Below are 24298 nucleotides of genomic sequence, written 5' to 3' on the forward strand. Positions count from 1 at the left end.
ATTATTTTGAGATGTGTTCCATCAATACCTACCTTATGGAGAGTTTTTAACATGAAAGGATGTTGAATTTTATTGAAGGCCTTTTCTGCATCTATTGAGATGATCATGTGGTTTTGTCATTGGTTCTGTTTATGTGATGGATTATGTTTATTGATTTGCATATGTTGAACCAGTCTTGTATCCCAGGGATGAAGCTGACTTGATCGTGGTGGATAAACTTTTTGATGTGTTGCTGGATTTGGTTTGCCAGTATTTTATTGAGGATTTTCACATTGATATTCATCAGAGATATTGGCCTGAAGTTTTCTTTTTGTTGTTGCACCTCTGCCAGGTTTTGGTATCAGGATGATGCTGGCCTCATAAAATGAGTTAGGGAGGTGTCCCACCTTTTCAATTTTTTGGAGTAGTTTCAGAAGGAATGGTACCAGCTCCTCTTTGTATCTCTGGTAGAATTCAGCTGTGAGTCTATCTGGTCCTGGGCTTTTTTTGGTTGGCAGGCTATTAATTACTGCTTCAACTTCAGAACTCATTATTGGTCTATTCAGGGATTTTAATTCTTCCTAGTTTAGTCTTGGGAGGGTGTATGTGTCCAGGAATTTATCCTTTTCTTTTAGATTTTCTAGTTTATTTACATAGAAGTGTTTATTCTCTGATGGTAGTTTGTATTTCTGTAGGGTCAGTGGTGATATCCCCTTTATCATTTTTTATTATGTCTTTTTTATTTCTCTCTCTTTTCTTCTTTATTAATCTAGCTAGCAGTCTATCAACTTTGTTAATTTTTTCCAAAAAATCAGCTCCTGGATTCACTGATTTTTTTGAAGGGTTTTTTGTGTCTCTATCTCCTTCATTTCTGCTCTGATGTTAATTATTTGTTGTCTTCTGCTAGCTTTTGGACTTGTTTGCTCTTGCTTCTCTAGCTCTTTTAATTATGATGGTCGGGTGTTGATCTGAGATCTTTCTAGCTTTCTGATATGGGTGTTTAGTGCTTATAAATTTACCTCTTAACACTGCTTTAGCTGTGTCCCAGAGATTCTGTTATGTTGTCTCTTTGTTCTCATTGGTTTCAAAGAACTTCTTGATTTCTGCCTCAATTTCATTATTTACCCAGGAGTTATTCAGGAGCAGATTGCTCAGTTTCCATGTATTTCAGTTTCCATGGTTTTGAGAGAGTTTCTTAATCCTGAGTTCTAATTTGATTGCACTGTGGTTGAGAGAGAGTTTGTTATGATTTCAGTTCTTTTGCATTTGCCGAGGAGTGTTTTGCTTCCAATTATGTTGTCGATTTTAAAATAAGTGCCATGCGGCACTGAGAATAATGTATATTCTGTTGATTTGGGGTGGAGAGTTCTGTAGATGTCTATTAGTTCCACTTGATCCAGAGCTGAGTTCAGGTCCTGAATATCCTTGTTAATTTTCTGTCTTGTTGATCTGTCTAATAATGACATTGGGGTGTTAAAGTCTTCCACTATTATTGTGTGGAAGTCCAAGTCTCTTTGTAAGTCTCTAAGAATTGATTTTATGAATCTGGGTGCTCCTGTCTTGGGTTCATATATATTTAGGATAGTTAGCTCTTCTTGTTGAATTGATCCCTTTACCATTATGTAATGCCCTTATTTGTCTTTTTTGATCTTTGTTGGTTTAAAGTCTGTTTTGTCAGATACTAGTATTGCAACACCTGCTTTTTTTGTTTTGTTTTCCATTTGCTTGGTAATTTTTCCTCCATCCCTTTGTTTTGAGCCTATGTGGGTCTTTGCATGTGAGATGAGTCTCCTAAATGCAGCACACCAATGAGTCCTGACTCTTTATCCAATTTGCCAGTCTGTGTCTTTTAATTGGGGCATTTAGCCCATTATATTTAAGGTTAATATTGTTATGTGTGAATTTGAGACTATCTTCGTGACGCTATCTGGTTATTTTGCACACTATGCAAAATAGTTGATGCAAAATAGTTGATGCAGTTTCTTCATAGTGCTATTGGTCTTTATGTATTTGGAGTGTTTTTGCAGTGGCTGGTACCAGTTGTCCCTTTCCATATTTAGTGCTTCCTTCAGGAGCTCTTGCAAGGCAGGCCTGGTGGTGAGAAAATCCCTCAGCATTTGTTTGTCTGGAAAGAATTTTATTTCTCCTTTTTTTATGAAGCTTAGTTTAGCTGGGTATGAAGGTCTGGGATGAAAATTATTTTCTTTAAGAATGTTGAATATTGGCCCCCACTGTCTTCTGACTTGTAGGGTTTCTGCTGAGAGGTCCACTGTTAGTCTGATGGGCTTCCTTTTGTAGGTGACCTGGCCTTTCTCTCTGGCTGCCCTTAACATTTTTTCCTTCATTTCGACCTTGAAGAATCTGATGATTATGTGTCTTGGGGTTGATCTTCTCATGAAGTATCTTAGTGGTGTTCTCTGTATTTCCTGAATTTGAATGTTGGTCTTTCTTGCTAGGTCATGGAAGTTCTACTGGATAACATCCTGATCCTGAAGTGTGTTTTCCAACTTGGTTCCATTCTCCCTATCTCTTTCAGATACTGCAATCAATCGTAAGTTTGGTCTTTTTACATAGTCCCATATTTCTCGGAGGTTTTGTTCTTTCCTTTTCATTCTTTTTTCTCTAATGTTCTCTTCTTGCCTTATTTGAGCAAGATGGTCTTCAGACTCTGATATCCTTTCTTCCACTTGATAGATTCAGCTACTGATCCTTATGCATGCTTCATGAAGTGTTCATGCTGTGTTTTTCAGCTCCATCAGGTCATTTATGTTCCTTTCAAACTGGTTATTCTAGTTAGCAGCTCCTGTAACCTTTTATGAAGATTCTTAGCCTCTTTGCATTCGGTTTGAACATGCTCCTTTAGTTCAGCAGAGTTTGTTATTACTCACCTTCCAAAGCCTACTTCTGTCAATTCATCCATCTTATCCTCCATCCAGTTCTGTGCCTTTGCTGGACAGGCATTGCGATCATTTGTAGGGGAAGAGGCAGTCTGGCCTTTTGGGTTTTCAGTGTTTTTTCGTTGATTCTTTCTCATGTTCATGAGTTTGTCTAATATTGATCTTTGAGGCTGTTGACCCTTGGATGGGGTTTTTGTGGAGACTTTTTGTTGTTGTTGATGCTGTTGTTGTTGCTTTCTGTCTGTTTTTCTTGCAATGGTCAGGTCCTTCTTCTGTAGGGCTGCTGCAGTTTGCTGGGGGTTTGCTTCAGGCCCCATTCATCTGGTTTGCTCCCACACCTGGATATGTCACTCGAGGAGGCTGGAGAACAGCAAAGATGGGTGCCTGCTCCTTCCTCTGGGAACTCTGATCTTGAGGGGCACCAACCTGATGCCAGTAGGAATGCTCCTGTATAGGGTGTCTGACAACCCCTGTTGGAGGGTCTCACCAGTTGGGTGGCACAGGGAGCAGGACCCATTTAACGAACCACTTTGACTGTTCCTTGGTCTTTGGCTCATTTTTATTTGAATTCCCCACACCTAGTGCAATGTCAGGACACTTAGGTGTTGAATACATAACTTCTTACTTAGCAAATGAAACATAGAAGGAAGTTTAAAAACAAATATTCCTTTTTTAACTTTTAGGTTCAGTGGTACATATGCAGGTTTGTTACATAGGTAAACTTGTGTCATGGGGGTTTGTTGTACAGATTATTTCATCACCCATGTACCCATAGTTATTTTTCCCGATTCTCTCCTTCCTCCTACCCTCCACCCTCCAAAAGGCCCCTGTGTGTTTTATTCCTTTCTATGTGTCCATGTGTTCTCATCATTTAGCTCCCACTTATACGTAAGAACATGTGATATTTGGCTTTCTGTTCCTGCATTAATTTACTAAGGATAATGGCCTCTAGCTCCATCCACAGTTCCTGCAAAAGACATGATCTCACTCTTTTTTAGGGCTACATAATATTCTATGGTATATATGTACTGTTTCTTTATCCACTCTGTCATTGACAGGCATTTAGGTTGATTCCATGTCATTGCTATTGTGAATAGTGCTGCAGTGACATACATGTGCATGTGTCTTTATAATAGAATGATTTATATTCCTTTGGGTGTATACCCAGTAATAGGATTGCTGGGTCAATGGTATTTCTCTCTTTAGGTCTTTGAGGAAACGTCGCACTGTCTTCCACAATGGTTGAATTAATTTATACTCCCACCAACAGTGTATAATTGTTCCTTTTTCTCCACAACCTCTCCAGCACCTGTTACTTTTTGACTTTTTAATAGCAGCCATTCTGACTGGTGTGAGGTGGTATCTCATTGTGGTTTTGATTTGCATTTCTCTATTGATCAGTGATGTTGAGCTTTTTTTCATATGCTTGTTGGCCACACGTATATCTTCTTTTGAAAAGTATCTGTTCATATCTTTTGCCCACTTTTAATGGGGTTGTTTTAAAAACAAATAAATATTCTTTAAAAACACTGTTGTACTAATGGTGACCATTTATTGAGCACCTTTATGTGTCAGGCATGTTACGTAGATGTTTTCCTAATCCTCATAATATCAAAAGGTAGGTATTCTCTCTACTTCATAAACAAGGACACTGAGACTTAAGGAGGTTAAATAACTACTCCCTTAGGCTGGATGCAGTGGAGCTTGGCAGAGCCTGGCACGTGAGACACTAAATCTGCCTTTTCAGCTATGTTACCTCCCAATAGCTGGTTGGGTGACTAAGATGTCAAAACCTCAAAAAAGAAAAGATGCTGGCATTTTTTACTTACTTGAGGAAAAATTAATAACTCATGACAGAACCATTTTCCTACCTGTAAACTAGTTTCACAGATGACAGTATATTCAATTTCACGCTTAAGCAGACAGTTTAGCTCTCCAATTATGTCCCCAGTAGCACAGAACTCTGTAAACATGTCTCTGGACTTTCTATCAGGCCTTTGGCTACTCTCTATTCCAAAGGTAGGAGATAAACTATGCAACTGCAAAGGGAAAAAAGTGTGCAAAGGGAAAGAAAAAATTAAAATTTTGATCAAATCATAGGAGCTCCCACTATTTCTTACAACTTTCCAATGGAAGACAAAGATCTCCTGTCAGGTGTGAAAGAAGAATTAGGCTTAAGGAAAAAAATCATTATTTCTTTCACATTTCAACTCCCAAGGCAAGGATTTTTTTCTAATCTTTAGTTTTACAGATGACCCCTATTTACAACTTTCTATTTATAACTGTCTTATATAAAAATCCCACCAGGGCTGGGCACAGTGGTTCACGCCTATAATCCCAGCACTTTGAGAGGCCAAGGCAGGCGGATCACAAGATCAAGAGTTTGGGACCAGCCTGGCCAACGTGGTGAAACCCTGTCTCTACTTAAAAAAAAAAAAAAAAAAAAATACAAAAATTAGCTGGGCATAGTGGCATGTGCTTATAGTTCCAGCTACTCAGGAGACTGAGGCAGGAGGATTGTTTGAACCCAGGAGGCAGAGGTTGCAGTGAGCCAAGATCATGCCACTGCGCTCCAGCCTGGGCGACAGAGTGAGACTCCATCTCAAAGAAAAAAAAAATATCCCACCAAAACTGGAAATTATAGTGTGCAACTAATGCAATCACTCATTGAGTCCATTAGATATTCTTACCACAATGGGTTAATGCATCACATGGAAATAACTTTTGATTGCCTGGGCACATAAATCAAATATTATGAATTAATATGCCTCCAAACCAAGCCATGATGTTAATGAAAGCCTTGTCTCTTTTCCAAATGCTTAAGAAAAATTACCATGCAACATCAACAGGAAAAGGTTTTAGGAAGAACATAGGATGGTTGAGTTACTTCAAGAAAATAACTGGTAGGCATAACTGGAGAAAGCAGAGAGGTATCAGATTTTAGGGGGAAGCTGAAAGAATTGGGATTAGAAGGATTACAGAATTTTTCAGAAAGTTTAGCTGTAAACATCAAACAGGAAGGGTATTGTTAAAGACACAGGAAACAGGATGCAAAAGGTCACCCTCTCCCAGCAATTAGCATTCAGACTTTTAAGGGCATTCATGCTTCCAGAGGAGTTTGATTTTTTTTTTTTTAATGGCTGTAATTTTGAGCGCAATTCAAAGGATCTTTGAGCAATGAAGAATTCCTCTGCTTTTTGCAAACAAAGAAAAGATGATGACATTTGAGGTAGGCAGCATTTGAAAGGAGGCCCCCCAAGATTCCTGTCTGTTGCTCAACCAAATACTAATCTAGGGACTGCAGTGAAAGGACTTTGAAGTAGAATTGAGGTTGCTAATCAGCTGACCTTAAAAAGATGATTTATGGAGTTAAGGATACTAATCAGCTGACCTTAAAAAGATCTACAAAGTCCCTTCACAGCAGTACCAGATTAGTATTTGATTAAACAACAGAAGGGAATACTGGGGGGACTGTAATCACATGAGCCCTTGCAAGTAGAAGGGAGTCCATCAGAGAGAGATGTGTGAAGGAGTCCATATATCTTTGCTTGCTCTGAGACGTGAGGACCTGCACGCAAAGATGAAAGAGAAGCTCTAGGAGCTCAGGGTGGGCTCCAGCTGACAGCCTTGAAGAAGCAGGGACTTCTGTTCAATAGCCGTAAAGAATAACTAGATCTGCCAACAATCTCAAAGAGCCTGGAAACAGATTCTGCCCCTAGAGCTTCCAGAAGGTAATGCAGCCCTACTAACGTGATTTCGGCCTCTTGAGACCCAAGCAGTGAAATCAGCAGAACCCATTGGATTTCTGACCTACAGAACCATGAGATAATATATTTAAGCCACTAAATTTGTAATAATTTGTTATGGTATCAAAAGAGTACTAATATAACCTCTTCAGACCAGACATCATTGGACTATAGTTTAATAAGGCTTAGCTAGTCCAGTCACTGCAGGAAAATCCCCAAAGAAACATGTTACAGCGAGTTGCAGCTTTTAAGTATTGAACTTTCCATATTTCATAAATACTGGCAGCTGTGTGTTTTTCCTAGAATTCTAATAAGAGTATAGTATAATGGCTAAGCACATGGATACTGGAGATAGACTACATGGGTTCAAATAATCTTTGGCCTCTGAGTATGTGTAGTTGGGGCCAAGTGAATTAATTTTTTTCTGTGCATCAGCTTTCTCATGTAAAAAATAGGGTTGTTGGCCGGGTTTGGTGGCTCACACCTGTAATCCCAGCACTTTGGGAGGCCGAGGCAGGTGGCTTGCTTGAGGTCAGGAGTTCAACACCAGCCTAGTGAAACCCTGTCTCTACTAAAAACACAAAAATTAGATGGGCATGGTGGTGTGTGCCTATAATCCCAGCTACTTGGGAGGCTGAGGCAGGAGAATCTCTTGAACCCAAGGGAGAGGTGTTGCAGTGAGCTGAGATGGCCTCACTGCACTCCAACCTGAGCAACAGAGTGAGACTGTCGCCCAGGCTGAAGTGCAGTGGCAGGATCTCGAATTCTCGTCTCAGCCTCCCAAGTAGCTGGGATTATAGACATGTGCCACCATACCCAACTAATTTTTGTATTTTTAGTACAGACAGGATTTTGCCAAGACCAGGCTGGTCTTGGACTCCTGCCTCATGTGATCCACCCGCCTAGCCCTCTCAAAGTGGTGGGATTACAGTTGTGAGCCATCGTGACTGGCCCATATTGCCTTTCTCGACTACTTTTAAAAAATCACAATTAATCTCTTCATATCTCCATCATCTCTAACATACTGCAAACTTATTTGTTTTGTTCATTGTCCCATCTATTTTTATCTCTCTACTAGAAATTAGGCTCCAAGAAGGCAGGGATTTGTGTCTGTTTTGTCAATCCCATGCCTAGAATTAACAGTGCCTGCCACATGGTGGTAATGAAGCAAGTATTTTGTTGAATAAATGAATGACTGGATGAACGAAAAGTGCTTAGAATAGTGCCAGAGAGTAAATAAGTGTTATATTGTATCAGTATTCTATTTATTATAGTAGTTTATTTCCATGATATTTTAAGGTCTAATATACCCGTTTCAAAACCAGAAAGCCGAATGCATTATTTTTCCCATAATAAGGATTTGTCATTTTATGACCATCATCTAGGATGATCTAGGAATTATTTGGTTCACAAACTGGGGCTCACCCATGAATTCAGCTACTAAACTACTGTTATGCAGATACAAAGGATTCTTTTCCCCATCACTCTACTGAAATCGCTCTCTCTCTCTCTCTCTTTCTGTCTGTCTGTCTCTCTCTCTCTCTCTCTCTCTCAGGTCAACAAAAGACAGATTAGAAGTGGTATTTTTGATCCTCATCCTAATTCCTTTAGGTGAGTAATTTAAGCCACGTCAAGTATTGATTTCCTTGTCTGAACATTCAGAAAAATCCTGCTTCCTCCCAGGATTGCTGCAAGAAATAAGACTATGATAGATAGCATTTTGTAGAATGGGAAGCACATTTCAGGTGTTGCATATTTATCTCTCAGCTGTCATGCTCAGAGTAGAAATAGTTTCATCACATTAAAAATTTAAACTTTTTCAGTATCTAAATTTACTCTTATTCTGCAATTATATGTTTCAAAATACATTTTAAGTAAAAAAAAAATAAAAAATCAATAGTCCCTTACAATTGCCATTCCTGAAATAATTAAGTAGATTCCTTGTGGCATTTCACCTGCTTTACAAATGATATCTCCATAGTCAAAACAGGCAAGTTTGGCCCTTTCCTGGGTGGGAATAAAAGGAAAAGAAAAAGAGAGTCAACATATATATGTTATATATATATATGATTTTTTATATGTTATATATATGATTTTATATATAATCATATATATATAATTTTAAAGCTAAAATAGCTTCCAAGTAGCATCAAACATTATATTCCTGGTTTATTACTGAACTGTAATGTGCTAATATACCACATCAACTTCTAGAAATAAAGGAACAGGCAAACAAACTTTGACTTTGTGATTAGTACTCAGCGTAGTAACTGATATAACTATGGAATGAATATGCACATTAATGAATGAAAACTTTCTTTTCAGCCCCGTTTGGGGCTTGGGTTATAATGGTAAGCTAAACAATTTCCCTGCCTTCAGAACAAACTTTTAGTTATGTTGGGTAGATATTTACAATCAAATGGGATAATTATGACAAAGAAGACAGGGACAGGGTGCTATGCAAAAAAAAAAAAAAAATGGAGCAGAAAAGCCACAGGATCCTATCTTGGTTGTTCAGCGAGGCCTTTACAGCAGATAGGACAGCTAAGCTGAGACTTGAAAGAGGAGGAGCAGATAGCTCGGATAACATGAGTTGAAGACCTCCAGGGCAGAAGATTCATATATACAAAATCCAGAAGCAAACTGAACGTCTGCAGTTAGGGTAATAGCAAAGACTGTATATGTCTCAGGCAGGGAGGGATGGAGACCAGGGTGGAGCCATCCACTAGGAATCAGCAGGTGCAGTACCTGCATCTACAATACTTTTAGACACTTATAACAATGTTTTAATGTCTTTTAGAATCAGGAGGAAAATTAGTTTTAGATAAAGAAAAATGTTTTTATATATAATACTAATATATTCATTGTTATACTAACAGTCATAAAGTCTAATTTTTCATAGTTTTTTGGAGGAAGAGGCCCATGAAAGCAGAAGTGCCCAGGGCCCCTGAGAGTCATGATGTTCTCTGGGCCCTCTGCAACTGCCCTGACTTCATGTGCTCTCTCCAGCACCGCTCCTGCCAGGGGCCTCTGTGCTGCTCCTGGAACACACCAGGCACACTTGGCCTCGGGGCCTCCTTGCACCCACTACTCCCTTTGCCTGGAGTGCTCTTCTCTAAGACACTACCTGGCTTGCTCCCTCCCTTCTTTCCCATCTCTCTTCAAATGTCACCTTATTAGAGCAGCCTTCCATGGCCGCTCTGTATTACCTTTTCTCTCGTTATTTTTCTCTAGCACTTATAGCCATCTGATAGGCTATGTGTTTATGTGTTTGGTGTCTTTATTGTCCATCTCCATCCATATAATACAAGCTTTATGAAAGTAGGGACTTCGGCCAGGCACAGCGGCTCACACCTGTAATCCCAGCACTTCGGGAGGCCAAGGTGGGTAGATCACTTGAGGTCAGGAGTTCAAGACCAGCCTGGCCAACATGGTGAAACCCCCTCTCTACTGAAAATACAAAAATTAGCTGGGCATGGTGACACATGCCTGTAATCCCAGCTACTTGGGAGGCTGAAACAGGAGAATCACTTGAACCCAGGAGGCAGAGTTTGCAGTGAGTTGAGATTGCACCAGTGCACTCCAACCTGGGCAGCAGAGTGAGACTCTATCTCAAAAATATAAATAAATAAAATTAAATTAAAATTAAAAAATGAAAGTAGGGACTTTATCTATTTTGTTTACTGCCATACCACCAGACCTAGAACAGTCCCTGACATTAGAGGATATTCAATAGATATTTGTTGAAAGAGTCCAAAGTCCTGTTGCAACCCTCAGCTGACAGAGCATGAACTTGAACACACCTCAGTTCTCACCATTCCCTATTATACTACGGCCAATCAGCTTTATTTTACACTATCTGCCTGGTCTGTATAGTAACTTAAATTCGAGACTCTTGCTCTAAAAAATGTCTCTCCAAGAGCATACATCGAGAAGTCCAGAACTCTACAACATAAAATAGAATGGGATTGGTAACAGTCAGACACATATAGCTACTCCTAAGCAGATGAGTCATTGTGAAAAACTATCTTTGCCCTTTAGGCTCAAAAAGAGATTTATTCCTCCTCTAGACTTTCCTGGGCCTCCGTCTTGGCTTTTCCTGAATTGGCCAGTATGTGATATGCTTTTCTGTTAATCTTTCATTAGGGAGTGGAAAAAATAGTTAATTATCATCAAACCTGAGCCAGAATAGAAAAGAAAATCTTTACCTTGAAGAAGTCAATGAGAACATCTTTACCTTCCAGCCAAATGATGTTGTGAAGGTATTTGTCAGGAGTTGGGGGTGGGATTGCCTTTGGAAAGTTATTTAGTGCTTTTAATTTTTTAAGAAGTACCTAAAAACAAATAATCAAAATAATGGGGATCAGATCCTGTAACAGAAAATGGACAGTAGGCAAAAACTAAGGAAATCTAAATAAACTACTGTTAGGCAAGTATAACCTTGATGTTTGACTCACAGCTTCTCTCTTCCTATCTAAATTCCTCCAACCATTTTTGTCCCTAGTCTCCCCTTACTACTATTTTCACTGACTTATTAACTCGGATTGAACGTATCATCTTCATAATTCAATTGACACAGTGGATGGAGAAGCAGAAAAATCTAGTGAGTCTATAGGGTGAGCCAAAGGAAGATGCCATAGAGGGCAACCCTGTTAGGAAATGGAAAATCTATAAAGTTTTCTACATCTCTGTTCAAATCCCTTCCTTAGGCCTTGTCACATAGCCTGGCTATTGTGGGTTCTATAAAGTACTCTATGTCCTTTTGATAAATCCCCCAACCATTTCTTTTCTGACTTAGTTCAAGTTGGTTTCTGTTACTTGCAATCAAGTAGTTTTGACAAATGGAGTGTACTGGGTAGCATTGGCATTCATCGTCCTTTGCATTATCAAAGGCTGAAGATGATTATAGACTTACCACCTGTGGTTAAACAATTTTTTTTCAATCTCCCTCCTTATTACACACTGCTAAAGTAACCATGAAGGCTGGGGTATTATGCAGACAGAATCAAGCAAAATTACCTTATTTATCTCAGTGCTCTCATGCTTATTAATAATGCCTCTTGAACAAAGGAAGGTGAGATTTTTTAGAGCTTTAGCAATCACATTCCGGATTGCCTGTTTAGTCTTCAAAGCAATGACAACATCACCACCTTCATGCTCTATTAGTCCTGCAGCAAAGAAAATAAAATTCAGTAAGTGGCCTGTGCAATAATCACAATAACTAATATTAGTATAATACTGTATAATTTCCGAAGCATTTACACAATATTCTTTTATTCTAGTTTCATGCAGAACTCGTGAGGTCAGTAGGACAAGAGCTATTTTCAACCCTATTTTATGGATGAGAAAATTGGAAACTGGCTTCCCCCACCAGCTAAGAGAAAATCACTCTGTCTTATCCCCGTGGCATCTCCTCTATATCTCTATTACGGAACTCATTACATTATCATGGTACTGTTTTTACTTCTCTGTCTCATCCTCCATATTGTATAATTTTTGTTGGTTAGATGAATACGTGACAGAATGAAAGTATCCCTGGACTTTGGCTGGTGGGTCTTTCTGAGATCAAGGCGCATATTCTTTCCCCTTTAGTAAACCTGAGAAGACATGAACTGGACTGTGAGTCAAGGCTAAAATTGCGTCTCTTTCATCTTCGTATTCAGCATTGAACACAACGCTTGCCATATCGAAGGTACACACTGTTTTTTCTTTTTTTAACTAAATGAATTGACCCCTAAAGTGAAAGGTAGCAATGATCAAAAGCATAGGTTTTAGTGTCAGATACACTTGGGCTAGAAACCTGGCTTACTAGCCATAGGGCCTCAGGCAAGTTAACCTCTCTAATAATAGTATTTGCCTCATAGAGTAATTATAAGGATTACATGAGATAATGTACATAAACAGCAGTTCTTGCCATGATAAGCAGTCATCAGTTGCAGTAACCACATGGAAACAAGCACTGCCTTTTAGAGTAGTGAATTGAGAAAACTTTGTAATATTCCATACTGATCTAAAACATAATATAAAGCAGCTGTCCTAACCCCTAATCTTTAAAAGCACAGAAATAAAAATCTGTCAGTATGTAAATGGCAACAATGGGTCATGGGTTTTCTGAGATAATGCCAAAATATTCTAATCTATTGTCTCTAAACTTACACTTTCATTCATTAGAGCACATTCTTTCCATTTTGATTTGGAAAGTGTAACCCCATATGGCATCTTACAATGTGATCATGAATATGAAATGGTTTTACTTTATTTTCTTTTCTGATAACTTCCATTTATTAAGGGCCTTCCGTATGCCAGGCCGTCTACCAGATGCTTTTGCACACACTGAGAGCCTGGCCCACAGCCCCACATAAGGAAAGCTGACCCAAAAAACTTGGCATAAAATCCTTGGGCTCCTGCTCTGTGCTTCAAGTAAAGTGGAGTGACTGGAGATACTCAAGAAATGACATTCGTTGCAGCCCTACATTCCAGAGTATCTTTGCAAAAAACAAAACAACGAAACAAAAACATTTTGGTAACCTTTACGTGTCTTTTTCTTCTAATCTTGAGGACTCTGACCTTGCCACCTTAATACACTTTCCACACTCCTCTCATTCTTCCCTCTACACCCCCATAACAACTAACAGGACTCTGCTAACTTTTTCAATTGTCTATTGATACGCTCATATACTCCGCAAGATTCTGCTCTGTTTAAGGGTCAGGATCTACCCATCTTTGCTTTCCCATACCTGGCCCATTAGCTGTGTTTAATAAATGCTTGTTGAATGCATAAATGAATGAGCAAGTAAATGAAAGCATGAATTGTTCTCCTTTTATTAAATTATAGGATAAGAAGGTGTGACTTTAAGAACTCAGATACTTTGACTACCTACCTAATTCTTTGACAGCATCCTGTTTGTTGGTTTCCAAAATTTCATATAGTCTCTGTAAGAAATTAAGACAAACATGTATTTCTTATTATTGATATAGTTTGTGTCAGAAATTAAGAAAAACATGCATTTCTTCTTATACGCCTGAGAAGTATACTTATTATACCAAGTATAGTTCTGGCTTTCCTTTTATTTTTACTTTTTGAGACAGTAGCCCAGGTTGGAGTGCAGTGGTGCGATCTAGGCTCACTGCAACCTCCACTACCCGGGTTCAAGTTATTCTCATGCCTCAGCCTCCCAAGTAGCTGGGAATACAAGTGTGGGTGACCACACCCAGCTAAATTTTATATTTTTAATAGAGATGGAGTTTCTCCATGTTGGCTAGGCTGGTTCAAGGAACTCCTGACCTCAGATGATCTACCCACCTCGGCCTCCCAAAGTGCTGGGATTACAGGCATGAGCCACCACACCCAGCCTGGCTTTCCTTTTAAATTCAGAGAAAAGGAAGTATGGTAGAGGACATTTCACTTAGTTAACTTTAGAAAAGCTATTGGCTCAATTCTTCCCTCTGGGTCAATTCTGCTGCTTTGCCCATGCTCAGATGTCAATCTCAATGAGTCTAGTACGGTCAGTAGCTTGCATAACTACTGTGCCTAATAGTTATCAGAAAAGATCAGTATGTACTACACTGTGCACCAAGGAGAATTCTCATAGGCAGCGCCTGATTTGGGAGTGAACCAACTGAGCAGCTAGTTGGGAAGCTATCCTATCAGGAGCACAAAAAGAAGTGGAAAAATGAGAAAATACGATATTGATTCGTTCATATTTCTAACAAATAACTCCTTAGATAACTGAAGAAACCACTGCGCTCCAGGGCTAACCAATCTCTGCTCAACCAATCACACAATAGGTATTTGTTGGATGCCCATTATGTCCCAGGCACTTTTCCTCTTGAAGCTTACCCTCTAGCTTTGAGTCCCTGGGGAGTTTGCTCTTGGCTACACCAACAGTCCTGAAATCACACAACTGACAGTTCTTCAGGGTTGTCAGGTACAGATGTCTGAAACTCTGCCCCAAATAATGCATGGCGTAGTGCTCTTTATAGCGAACAACTGGTTTGTTATCTAAAGTTTAAGCAAAGTTAAGTTTTTGTGGGGTTTTTTTGTTGTTTTTTGTTTTGGTTTAGAAAAAAATCACATGTAATGAATCCCTCGTTTTGAATATAAGAATAAGGTATGTAATATTTATTAAATTATTTCTTCTTACTCGATAACATTGCATCGATATTGGGAAGGTGCCAAATTACTAGCCTGTCCACAACCAATTACCATCCTAGTCCAGCCCTGCTTGCATAGCTGCAAAGATAGCAGCTAGGCCCCCTTCACACCAAACTAGACTTACAGCAACCCTGTAAGACTGCTCTAGAACGCCTTTGCACAAAAGCACATGGGAACTGACTCCTGCCTATAGAGACAGCATAATCATGAAAGCCTGGCGATACATTTATTTTTCTTAAGGTGAGCTGCCACAGGCCGACTTCCAGAACCAAGTCAGTTTCAGAATAAACACCAGTTAGACATCTAAACACATCTCAAAACGCCATTTAAATCTTTACTGGTGCCTCTTTTAAAATGTCACAGGAGATTCACTTCATCTGTGACACGTCAAGGAAACTGCCCTCAGATGCCTAGAAGGCATCTTCTCCCAACTCCTGAAAACACAGTCTTAACTCCCCCCACTGGCTCTTGTTTTTCTTCTCTTTTCCTCCTACTTCTGAAATCTTTTCTCCTATGAATAGCTCTGTGTTCTTTCTAATGCAGATCAATCCAGGCTTTGAGTAGTTCTTTTAATTTTCTTCTCCATTCTTCAAAGTAAAGCAACAGGAGAGAATTCTGTTACACATTAATGTTCAATCCAATAAAGGTAGATATCTTCACAGCCTCTTTTCCTCTTCTAATTTCAATAAGTAAAGAGCCTCTCTTGACTGAGGTAATGTAACCGTCACCACAAAAATAGGCACCATAACCAGAAGACATAACCTCCAGGCCATCAATGGTTTTATGTATCCACACATAATCATTGTAGTAATCAGGATTTAAATCCATCTCTGGTTAAAAATCAAGAATGTCACTTGGGCTGAGAAAACACCTTTCAGCTGTTGATACTGCTCACCTTAGCCCCTCATTGACACATGTGAAAATGTAATCAAAATCACCAAACATTGGGGGCAAAAACAGAATGAAATACAGAAACCAAACACAACAAATAGGAGAATGAACCCCAAGGAAGCAGAATTAACACAGGAAGCAAAAAATCTTTTAAGATGAAAAGAAGATTCTAGGTAATGTTATATTAATTCTTTTAAAGCAAACAGTTGTTATGAAAAGGAAGCAACTACAGTTTTTGGAGATCAAAAAGTAATTATCAAAAAAGTTTAAAAAGTTTAATAGATGGATTAAACAGAAGAATGAACACAACTAGAAATTTAAAAATTTGTAACCTGGAAAATCAGCTGAAAGATTCTCTTTGCAAAGAGCAGAGTTGACAGTTATGAATGAAAAATAAGGAAGTTTTTTATCTAAAGAATGAGAGTCTCTTTTACATTATCAGGCCCAAAGAAGCATGAGAATGAGACAGAAGTCATGTTCCACTTTCCCTGTTCTTTGCAAGTGGCTGGTAGTAGACAGACTGGTGTGAGGGAGCCTGGTTAGGAGGGGATTCACTCCAACTCTAGACTCCCATCTAGTACTTACCGCATAGTGGCTGGAAATGAAGAGGGTCTTAAATGACAAAAAATAAATACCTCTACTCACCCACCCCACAGTACCAGGATTTCAAGTTTTCACTGTCAAATCTTTGTTCTCTTTTCCTCTCTTCCTCTCCTCATAAGGCTTACCCTTTCTTTGAAGCCTTATTCAAGTCTCAAATCCTGCATAACGCCTTTCCAAGTGCCCTGTCTTTTAGAGAGTGTTACAGAGACATACTAGATCTCTTCTCTATACTCTGCACTCAGAAAAGAGATAATATATTTTCTGCTATGAAGATAATAAATGAGTTTGATGATAACAACTGAAATGTAATGATCAGAGACTGTTCTCTGCAGCACCTCATATGATATAATAAACAACTGAATCCATTTCAACTGTTGGAATTTGTCTGTTTGGTCAAACATATATAGAACCAGTCTTAAAAGAAGTTAATACACCTAAATTGTTTTTCTCCCCAAATGATGAGCGCTTGTTTCTCACCTGATATATTGATTCATGGACAGATATTTGTTTTATTAGAAGTTTGGCATCTTCTTGACTTTTGATATAGCCTTTTGTAATACTATACATCAAGCTGAGGCGCTTTTTGATCTGCACATCTGCAATACTTATCAGTATTGGTACTATTATCTGGAATAATGAGAAGAAGAAAAAAAACCTGTAAATTTTATGAGGAAAAGCACCCTCTGAGGCAGAAATTCATAGCGTCATCTCCAGACCAGCAACAGCAGAGCCCACAAACTTGTTAGGAATGCAAATTCTCAGGTCCCACTGGAGACCTGCGGAATCAGACACTCTTGGGTGGGGCCCAGAAGTCGGTGTCTTAGCAAGTCTTCCAGGTGATTCTATGCCTACAAAAGTCAAGACCCATTCTCTGAAGAAGGTGAAGCTTAGTGAATAATTGACTCTTGCTTTAGGGGAAAGTCTCTAGCAATGCCTTTTCCCTCATTCTCTGTACCCCCAGATTTCAGAAAACCCCTAACCACGTCTCCTAACCTAGGTCATAGTTACTCACTGAACAAATCATCTCTCTGTGCCTCAGTTTCTTCACTTGCAAAATAGGAAACTTAGGGTATCTAAGATCTTGCTTAGTTCTATATTTCTCCAATCATAAGCTAAGGCAGGCTAGTATCATGACTTAAGAGAATGGGATTTTAAATATACACCTCTCTAAATTCAAATGCAAGCTCTCCTATTTACCAGCTCTGTGACCTTGAGCAAGTTATTTACTGACTTTGAGGACTCAGTTTCCTCATGTGTAAAATGAGGAAATAATATCTAAGTACCAGAATTCCAGTAGAGCTGCTCCTCAAAATCCACGCAATCACTCACACAGACAGGGGGCTTCCCACAGGGTTAAAGTCACGTCAGAGCACAGGGGCAGATGGTGAGGGACTGGGTAACAAGCGAAGAAAAAAAAAAGTGAACTGGGAGATGGCATTATAGTGAAGGAGTTACAAGAGCAGAGAAGAGAATTTTTTTTAAGCTGCTATTTTGTCTTTGAAACTTTGGGCAAAGGGAGAGATGTTTAAAGAAGATGTTTTCAAAGTTACACTCTGCAGTGTACTGACACTCTTTGAGCTGTCCTTTAGGGCACCTAAAGATCACCAATATTCTTTCAAGTTTTCCAATGCAGGTTTGTTTCTTTTGAAAGCCACATTATGCTGAGACTGGCTATGAGCCACCTAACTTTACAGAGTGGTGAAATCTACCTCACAGAGCTATTCCATTAATTAAACTAGATAATTTATGTAAAGTGCTTTACACAGGTTCTGGAAAACAGTGAGTGTTCAATTAAAAACTATGATAATATACTTCACTGAGATTTGTCAGAGCATGCTAGACAGAAGGGATGACTGGTTCGGAACATTGCTGCCCACACTCTAAACAGATTTGGTTTATGTAAAGTCCCTAATTAGGCAAAAAGAGTCAGGCTGGTGGGATCAGGGGAAAGCAAAAGGAAGCCGCAGATAAGCTGCAAGTCTGCCTTTCTTCATGGACCAGGTCGCATTGCCCTCCTGCACAAATAACTCAAAATCTTCTTGTGCCCAGCAACCACCAGACTCCTGCAAGTTAGTTCACTGCAACCATGGCATTAACCGCACAAAGACCTTTTCAACAGACAGCATAAACACTATCCTATAAAATCTCCAGCAAGCCTTTGTTTCTTCGCAGTTGGCTTCTTTCTTGCAGGCTGCCCATTGTTTCCCTGGCAATGTATTTTTCTACTGTCTCTAATAAATAAATATGCCTTTCTTTATCTACAACTGTCTTGGTAAATTCTTTTACTGCCACGCCGCCGGCCCAGATAGCTGTCGCTCCCCTGTGACATTTTCCACAATAATACACTTTTAAATCTTTGTTTCATTTTAAATACTCTTCACAAAGTATTATTTCTAAAATAATTATTTTACATTTACCTGCATAAGATCTCTATATAAATACTGATTACCTAAAGAAACTTCTACCTTTGATTTTAAGTCTTTGCCTCACACAACACATCCTGATTTCTAGGGTAGTGTACCTGCTGGTGGAGTTACACCTTACATGAGCGCTTTGCTTCAAACTTAGCTCATAAGGCTAAAAGCACATTGAATCAAAATTACCCTTTAAACCAGGTACAGTAACTCTGAATGGTAATTCTTATGAACACTAAAGTTTGGTTATACCAATGTAGAATAAATGAAGGAACAAAAGAGAAAATCTGTAAGCACAAGCTGGATAGTCAAACAATTCTGCCTTAAAGATAACTATTATATGTTGTGGAGAATGGGGACTAGGTGGGGAAGTCTAATGTGTGCATTTTACCATCAGGGTTTATAGCAATATTTTAATGTTAAGTCTCTGTATATAACTTCAATAAATACTAACATAATGGGTTTGTTTGATGTAATAAGAATTAAATAACAACAAACACGGCATGGCAAGTGAAATCATTTAAAGCCACGAAGTTAAAAGTTTATGTAATGCAACTCCATTGGAAAGAGAGAAAGGAGGTTTAAGATTTGAAACTGAAAGTATAAAAATCTGCCTTCAGTATCAAAACCAGAGTCATGGAATGAAGACATAGTAATTGTTAAGGCAATTGAAGGCCACGGTAAAATTAAACTCCATAGGTAGTATGCTATGTGACTGTGGAGCTATGGAGAAAATATTTTTGTTTCTGTACAGTTTGAGAGACATGAACAAACTTTACTGAAACTTAAAGAACTTGTCTTTGGCTTACCCTGCTTCTAGTGACACCAAGATTTTCATTCATTCACTCAACACATATTTACTAGCATTTACTCTATGCCAGGCACTGTTCTGGAGGCAGAGGTTACATCAATGACCAAAACAGGCCGAGTATGGTGGCTCATGTCTGTAATCCCAGCACTTTGGGAGGCTGAAACATGAGGATTGCTGGAGCCCACGAGCTTGAGACCAGTGTGGGCAATATAGTGAGATCCCATCTCTATTCAAAAATGTAAAAAGGAAGACCAAAACAAAGATCTCTACCTCATGGAGAGTACATACAATATACAGTAAATAGCTGATAAGTACTATGGGGCAAAAATTACAGTTAAGCAGGTAGAATAGAATCAGGAGGATGAGGTAGAAATTGAGGGTGAGAAGGGTGGGTTGCCAGTTGACATAGGCTGGTCAGGAGAGGCATCTGTGACAAGGTGAGATTTGAGCAATGGCTTGAAGGTGATGAGAAAGGGAACCATGCAGATACCTATTGAGAGGGTGTTCCAGAAGAGACAACTCCTGCTCTCATTTCTTTCAAAACAATGAGGTTTTTTACTCACCTAACACATGTAAAAAAAGAATTTTAAATTTTTATTTTATTATTTATTATTATTTTTTGAGACAGGGTCTGGCTCTGTCACCAGAGCCATCATTGCACTCTGTCTGACTGGAGTGCAATGGCACAGTCTCAGCTCATTGCAGCCTCAACCTCCTGGGCTCAAGTGATCCTCCCACCTCAGCCTCCCAACTAGCTGGGACCACAGGTGCACACCATCATGCCCAGTTAATTTCTTAATTTTTTGTAGCGATGGGGTCTTGCTATGGTGCCCAGTTTGTCTCAAACTTCTGGACTCAAGCAATCCACCCACCTAGGCCTCCCAAAGTGCTGGGATTATAGGTGCAAGCTACAACTCCTGGCAAATCTTCATATTTTAAAACATGAAATCTTACCTTGAAGAGAGGAAGAAATCTAATTATTCTTAAATATCCCATTATTACTGTAAGCTGAATAAGAGCCAAGTTGTCTGGTCTCAATTTCACAAAGTATACACAAAAGATATCAATGATTCCAATAACCAGGATAAAAAATTCCAGAGTATTCCAATGTTGTCGAAAATATTTCCTTTTCAAAATTATTATCTGTATAGAAAAGAAACGTCATTTCATAGCACCTATACAGTAATGTTGGGGGGAAGGAATCTATAAAATTAACAATTAAGTTCTTAACTAGAAATGAGTTATATTCAAAAAGTTGAGCTTTAAGTTATTCATTTGGAATCCCCCCAAAAATTCTTTTAACTCTTCACCATTTATAATTTGGTTAAAAATATATACTCTATAATAAAGCTGGAATGCCAAAAACAAGCAATAAAAATAGCAACAAATAGATTCATTGCAATACTATTAATAATAAAGTATGAAATAGTAATGCTCAGAAATCACCTTTTACACATTTATACTAATAATTAACTCACATTTTATGACAAGAACCTAGCAAACCAATTCTTATTCACTTATTTATTTCTTGCATCATTACACAAAATATTTGAGGGAAACATCCATGTCTGGATTTTCAATTATCCTTTACCTGATATTTGAGAATCTCTCTACTTTTATGATACTTAACTGATGTTCAATACCATGACTCTTACACTAATTTCGCTATTAAACTTGGAAAATTCAAAAGGGTTACTAAAATTCCAGGATCTCTCATCAACTACCATAGCAAATGGTTCTTGGTATCAAGTTACTTCAATAATATGACAAAATAGATTCAAAATACCTGAATTGCTCTTTTTATAGATTCTATTTCTATTTTAAACAGTACCTTCAATGTTGATTCTAATACATATAAAAACATAAAATAGTAGTTTATTGATATCAGTGCTGACACATTTAAATCTCTTGCCATTGGCCACAGATGTATTATCATAGGATAAATGTATATCAGATTTATAATCTGTCCTGTATATTCAAATTCTTCAGAAAATACTATGTGAAATATGAAAGTCAGAAATGCATTACTCCTGAAAAGAGATCAAATAAAATGTTAGATCACTTAAAAGTATAATTAGCAGCTGAAGTTCAACATTTGTTTAAATAAACAATTAAAATTAATTTGAAGACTATACATAATATAAAATAAAGGAAACAAAAATCAAAAGCATACTTTCTATACATAAAAATCATAACGAAGAAAGGTAAAAAATATGATTTTTAAAAATCCATATCAGAGATGGGAAGCATTTTTAAAACTCAAGGCTACAGTACCTTGGAAACAATGCAAAGATTCATAAATAAAGGCAAAAAATAAATAAATTTAGAGGAAAACAAATCACACATTGGATTGTTTAAAATCAAGAATGGGAAAAACATTATATTAAATAATTACTATAACATATATTTATTAAGACTTTTCATTTCATCTAAAGTAGAGCATGACAAAAAGAAATTCTCTGGATATATGTCAAGGTCCTACACTTTTGATTTTTTGTATATCTCTTTAAACTTATTAAATGGAAAGAAGTTAAAAAAATTACTAGAATTTGTTATAAAGGTTAATGCCCACTTAAAATTTAGCAGCATTAACGCCCTTGGTATGTTCTTGTTTTGACATGTTCTATTGGTAGAAAAATTGTGTCTCTCTGCTCTAAAAGGTATGTAAGCTCACAACTTATAAAACTAAGTAAAATATCTACCCCAGTTAAGTAAAATCTGTGTTTTGTGATATTTTGGAAAATTGGTTACAGGTATTATTAAGGCCATGTTGTGTTTTTCCTAATTATGGATCAAAAGAATCACGCAGTAGAACAGATGAAATTAAACAGAGCTAGATCTAGTCTATAAAGTTAGCGATTTCTCATCCCTGCTCTATGTTATATCCAGAAGAATATTAAGCAGCCCACAACACACTATAACCCTCAGACACAGCAATTAAAACTTGAAGGATCCAAATGTGACCATCCTTTTTCCCTTCCTGACTACTCTCTAATAGAGACGTCATTGAAGCTGCTAAAACAGAATGGAAGAAGAGAAGCAAGCACCACTCCATCAGTGAAAATAAACCGTAATATAGTTTTTCTTAAGGAAAATTGAGATAAGGTATTCTGACAATGTAGAAATCGTAGTATTTTCAAGTATGTTTCTATTAAAGGTTCACAATACTTACTCAGGTGGAATAAAATGTATCTTTTCTTTACGATATTCCAAGAAAGTTAAAACAGTTTTAAACTTCATAAGCCAACTTCTAGTTCTCATGTAAGTTGAAACATCATAAATACTCATGAATCTAACAGAGAAAAATGTACATATGTGTTATAATAAAAAGCAAGTGATATACTTTGGGTTAATATAAAAGGGGAAGGTGTACTAAGTATACATTTAATATGGACCACCAAATAAGCACAGTTGCATGCCTCTGCATCCATCTACCTATCCATCCATGGTCATGGTACACTAGTAGTTTTAGCATGAGACCCCTGCTGCCTCTGTTCCTGACCAGAGGTTGAACATAAGTAAAGCTTCTCTAGACCATTTCTTTGGAGTTTGGAATCAAGCTTTCCTTTGTCATGCTCGTCTGGCCCAACCCTCTCCAAGGTCCTGAGGGCTCTAACTGTCCTAAACTTTATTCCAGGGACTGGTAACAATCTTCCAAATAGATTACCTGGCTGCTGAAATGTTATCTATCACCTAGCCAGGATCTCCTATTATTATTGCCCCACAGCTTTGTGTTAGATCATCTATTATCTAATGTTTGCCACGACTGTAACCAGATATTGTTATATCTCTAAGATACTGAGCTTTTCCCACCAGACTTAATTGCACTTGTCAGCACCAGCAGTTGAGTCAATTCTTCCAGAGCCTGCTCCACCCCAGGGAGCAGTCTAATGGCAGCCTCCAGGCTTCTGAACCTCCTCTGTCTGGCAATTTAAAGTGAAGATAATATAAAGGCAAAATAATTATAATAGTAATTGAAGTTATGTAAGTTCCCTTTCATGGATTCCCTAGTCTTGTCTAATTACATGATAGTCCAATCTTTCTCCAGACTCCCCTAATGTCACCAAGGTTATAAAACTTCAGGGGAAAAAAAATAAACAAAATAAAAAGTAGATGGATAGATGGATGGAAAGACAGACAGATGAACAGACAGAAGATGGATAGATATAGATATGTGAAATAATAGATTGATCAATCTGGACATTTAATTCTCATTTTATTCATTCTTCATCATATAGCCATTCAATTTTGGAATATCAATTAAAGAAGTATTACACTTACTTTCCCTGGATGGAGTAATAGCATTTTGCCGCACCAATTAATATCCAGGCTGCCTCTATTTCAAGAATTCCATTGTTACGCTGTTTTTCAAAGCTACTCTAAACATACATTGAATGAAGAAAACAAAAGATTAAGACATAAATGGAATGTATTCTTTTTAACCCTTACATAGCCCACACTATTATTACTGAACTCAATATATCAAAATATGCTATTACAAAAAATTATATAGTAGGAAATAAATTTCATTCAATGCAAATGTTTACAGAATACTCATTTTTATAAAGTACAGTCCTGAATGTTACGAAAGATAAAAAGGGTCTTAGCTTTCTAGAGACTCAAAATGTATACCACTCAGTCAGGCATGGTGGCTCACTTTGGGAGGTCGAGGCGGGGGATCACTTGACTCCAGGCGTTCAAGACCAGTCTGGGCAACATGGTGAAACCCCCCATCTCTACTAAAAATACAAAATTAGCCAGACATGGTGGTGCATGCCTGTAATCCCAGCTACTCAGGAGGC

General features: G+C 38.0%; 1 protein-coding gene across 1 annotated transcript in view; it reads right to left on the reverse strand.

The window, feature by feature from the left end:
* SLC9C2 (solute carrier family 9, member C2 (putative)) overlaps positions 1-24298 on the reverse strand; it is a 100701-nt gene that overhangs the window by 10307 nt on the left and 66096 nt on the right. The window contains exons 13-22 of the mRNA XM_011962458.1: positions 23778-23875; positions 22669-22788; positions 21328-21526; positions 20451-20639; positions 16749-16898; positions 13504-13555; positions 11642-11790; positions 10831-10956; positions 8531-8629; positions 4748-4915 (exon numbers count right to left, since the gene is read on the reverse strand). Of these exons, the coding sequence (XP_011817848.1) occupies positions 4748-4915; positions 8531-8629; positions 10831-10956; positions 11642-11790; positions 13504-13555; positions 16749-16898; positions 20451-20639; positions 21328-21526; positions 22669-22788; positions 23778-23875 (1350 nt within the window). The remainder of the gene's footprint in view (positions 1-4747; positions 4916-8530; positions 8630-10830; positions 10957-11641; positions 11791-13503; positions 13556-16748; positions 16899-20450; positions 20640-21327; positions 21527-22668; positions 22789-23777; positions 23876-24298) is intronic.

The sequence above is a fragment of the Colobus angolensis genome, unplaced genomic scaffold (assembly GCF_000951035.1).
Source record: "Colobus angolensis palliatus isolate OR3802 unplaced genomic scaffold, Cang.pa_1.0 Scaffold59, whole genome shotgun sequence".
In the NCBI taxonomy this organism is placed as follows: domain Eukaryota; kingdom Metazoa; phylum Chordata; class Mammalia; order Primates; family Cercopithecidae; genus Colobus; species Colobus angolensis.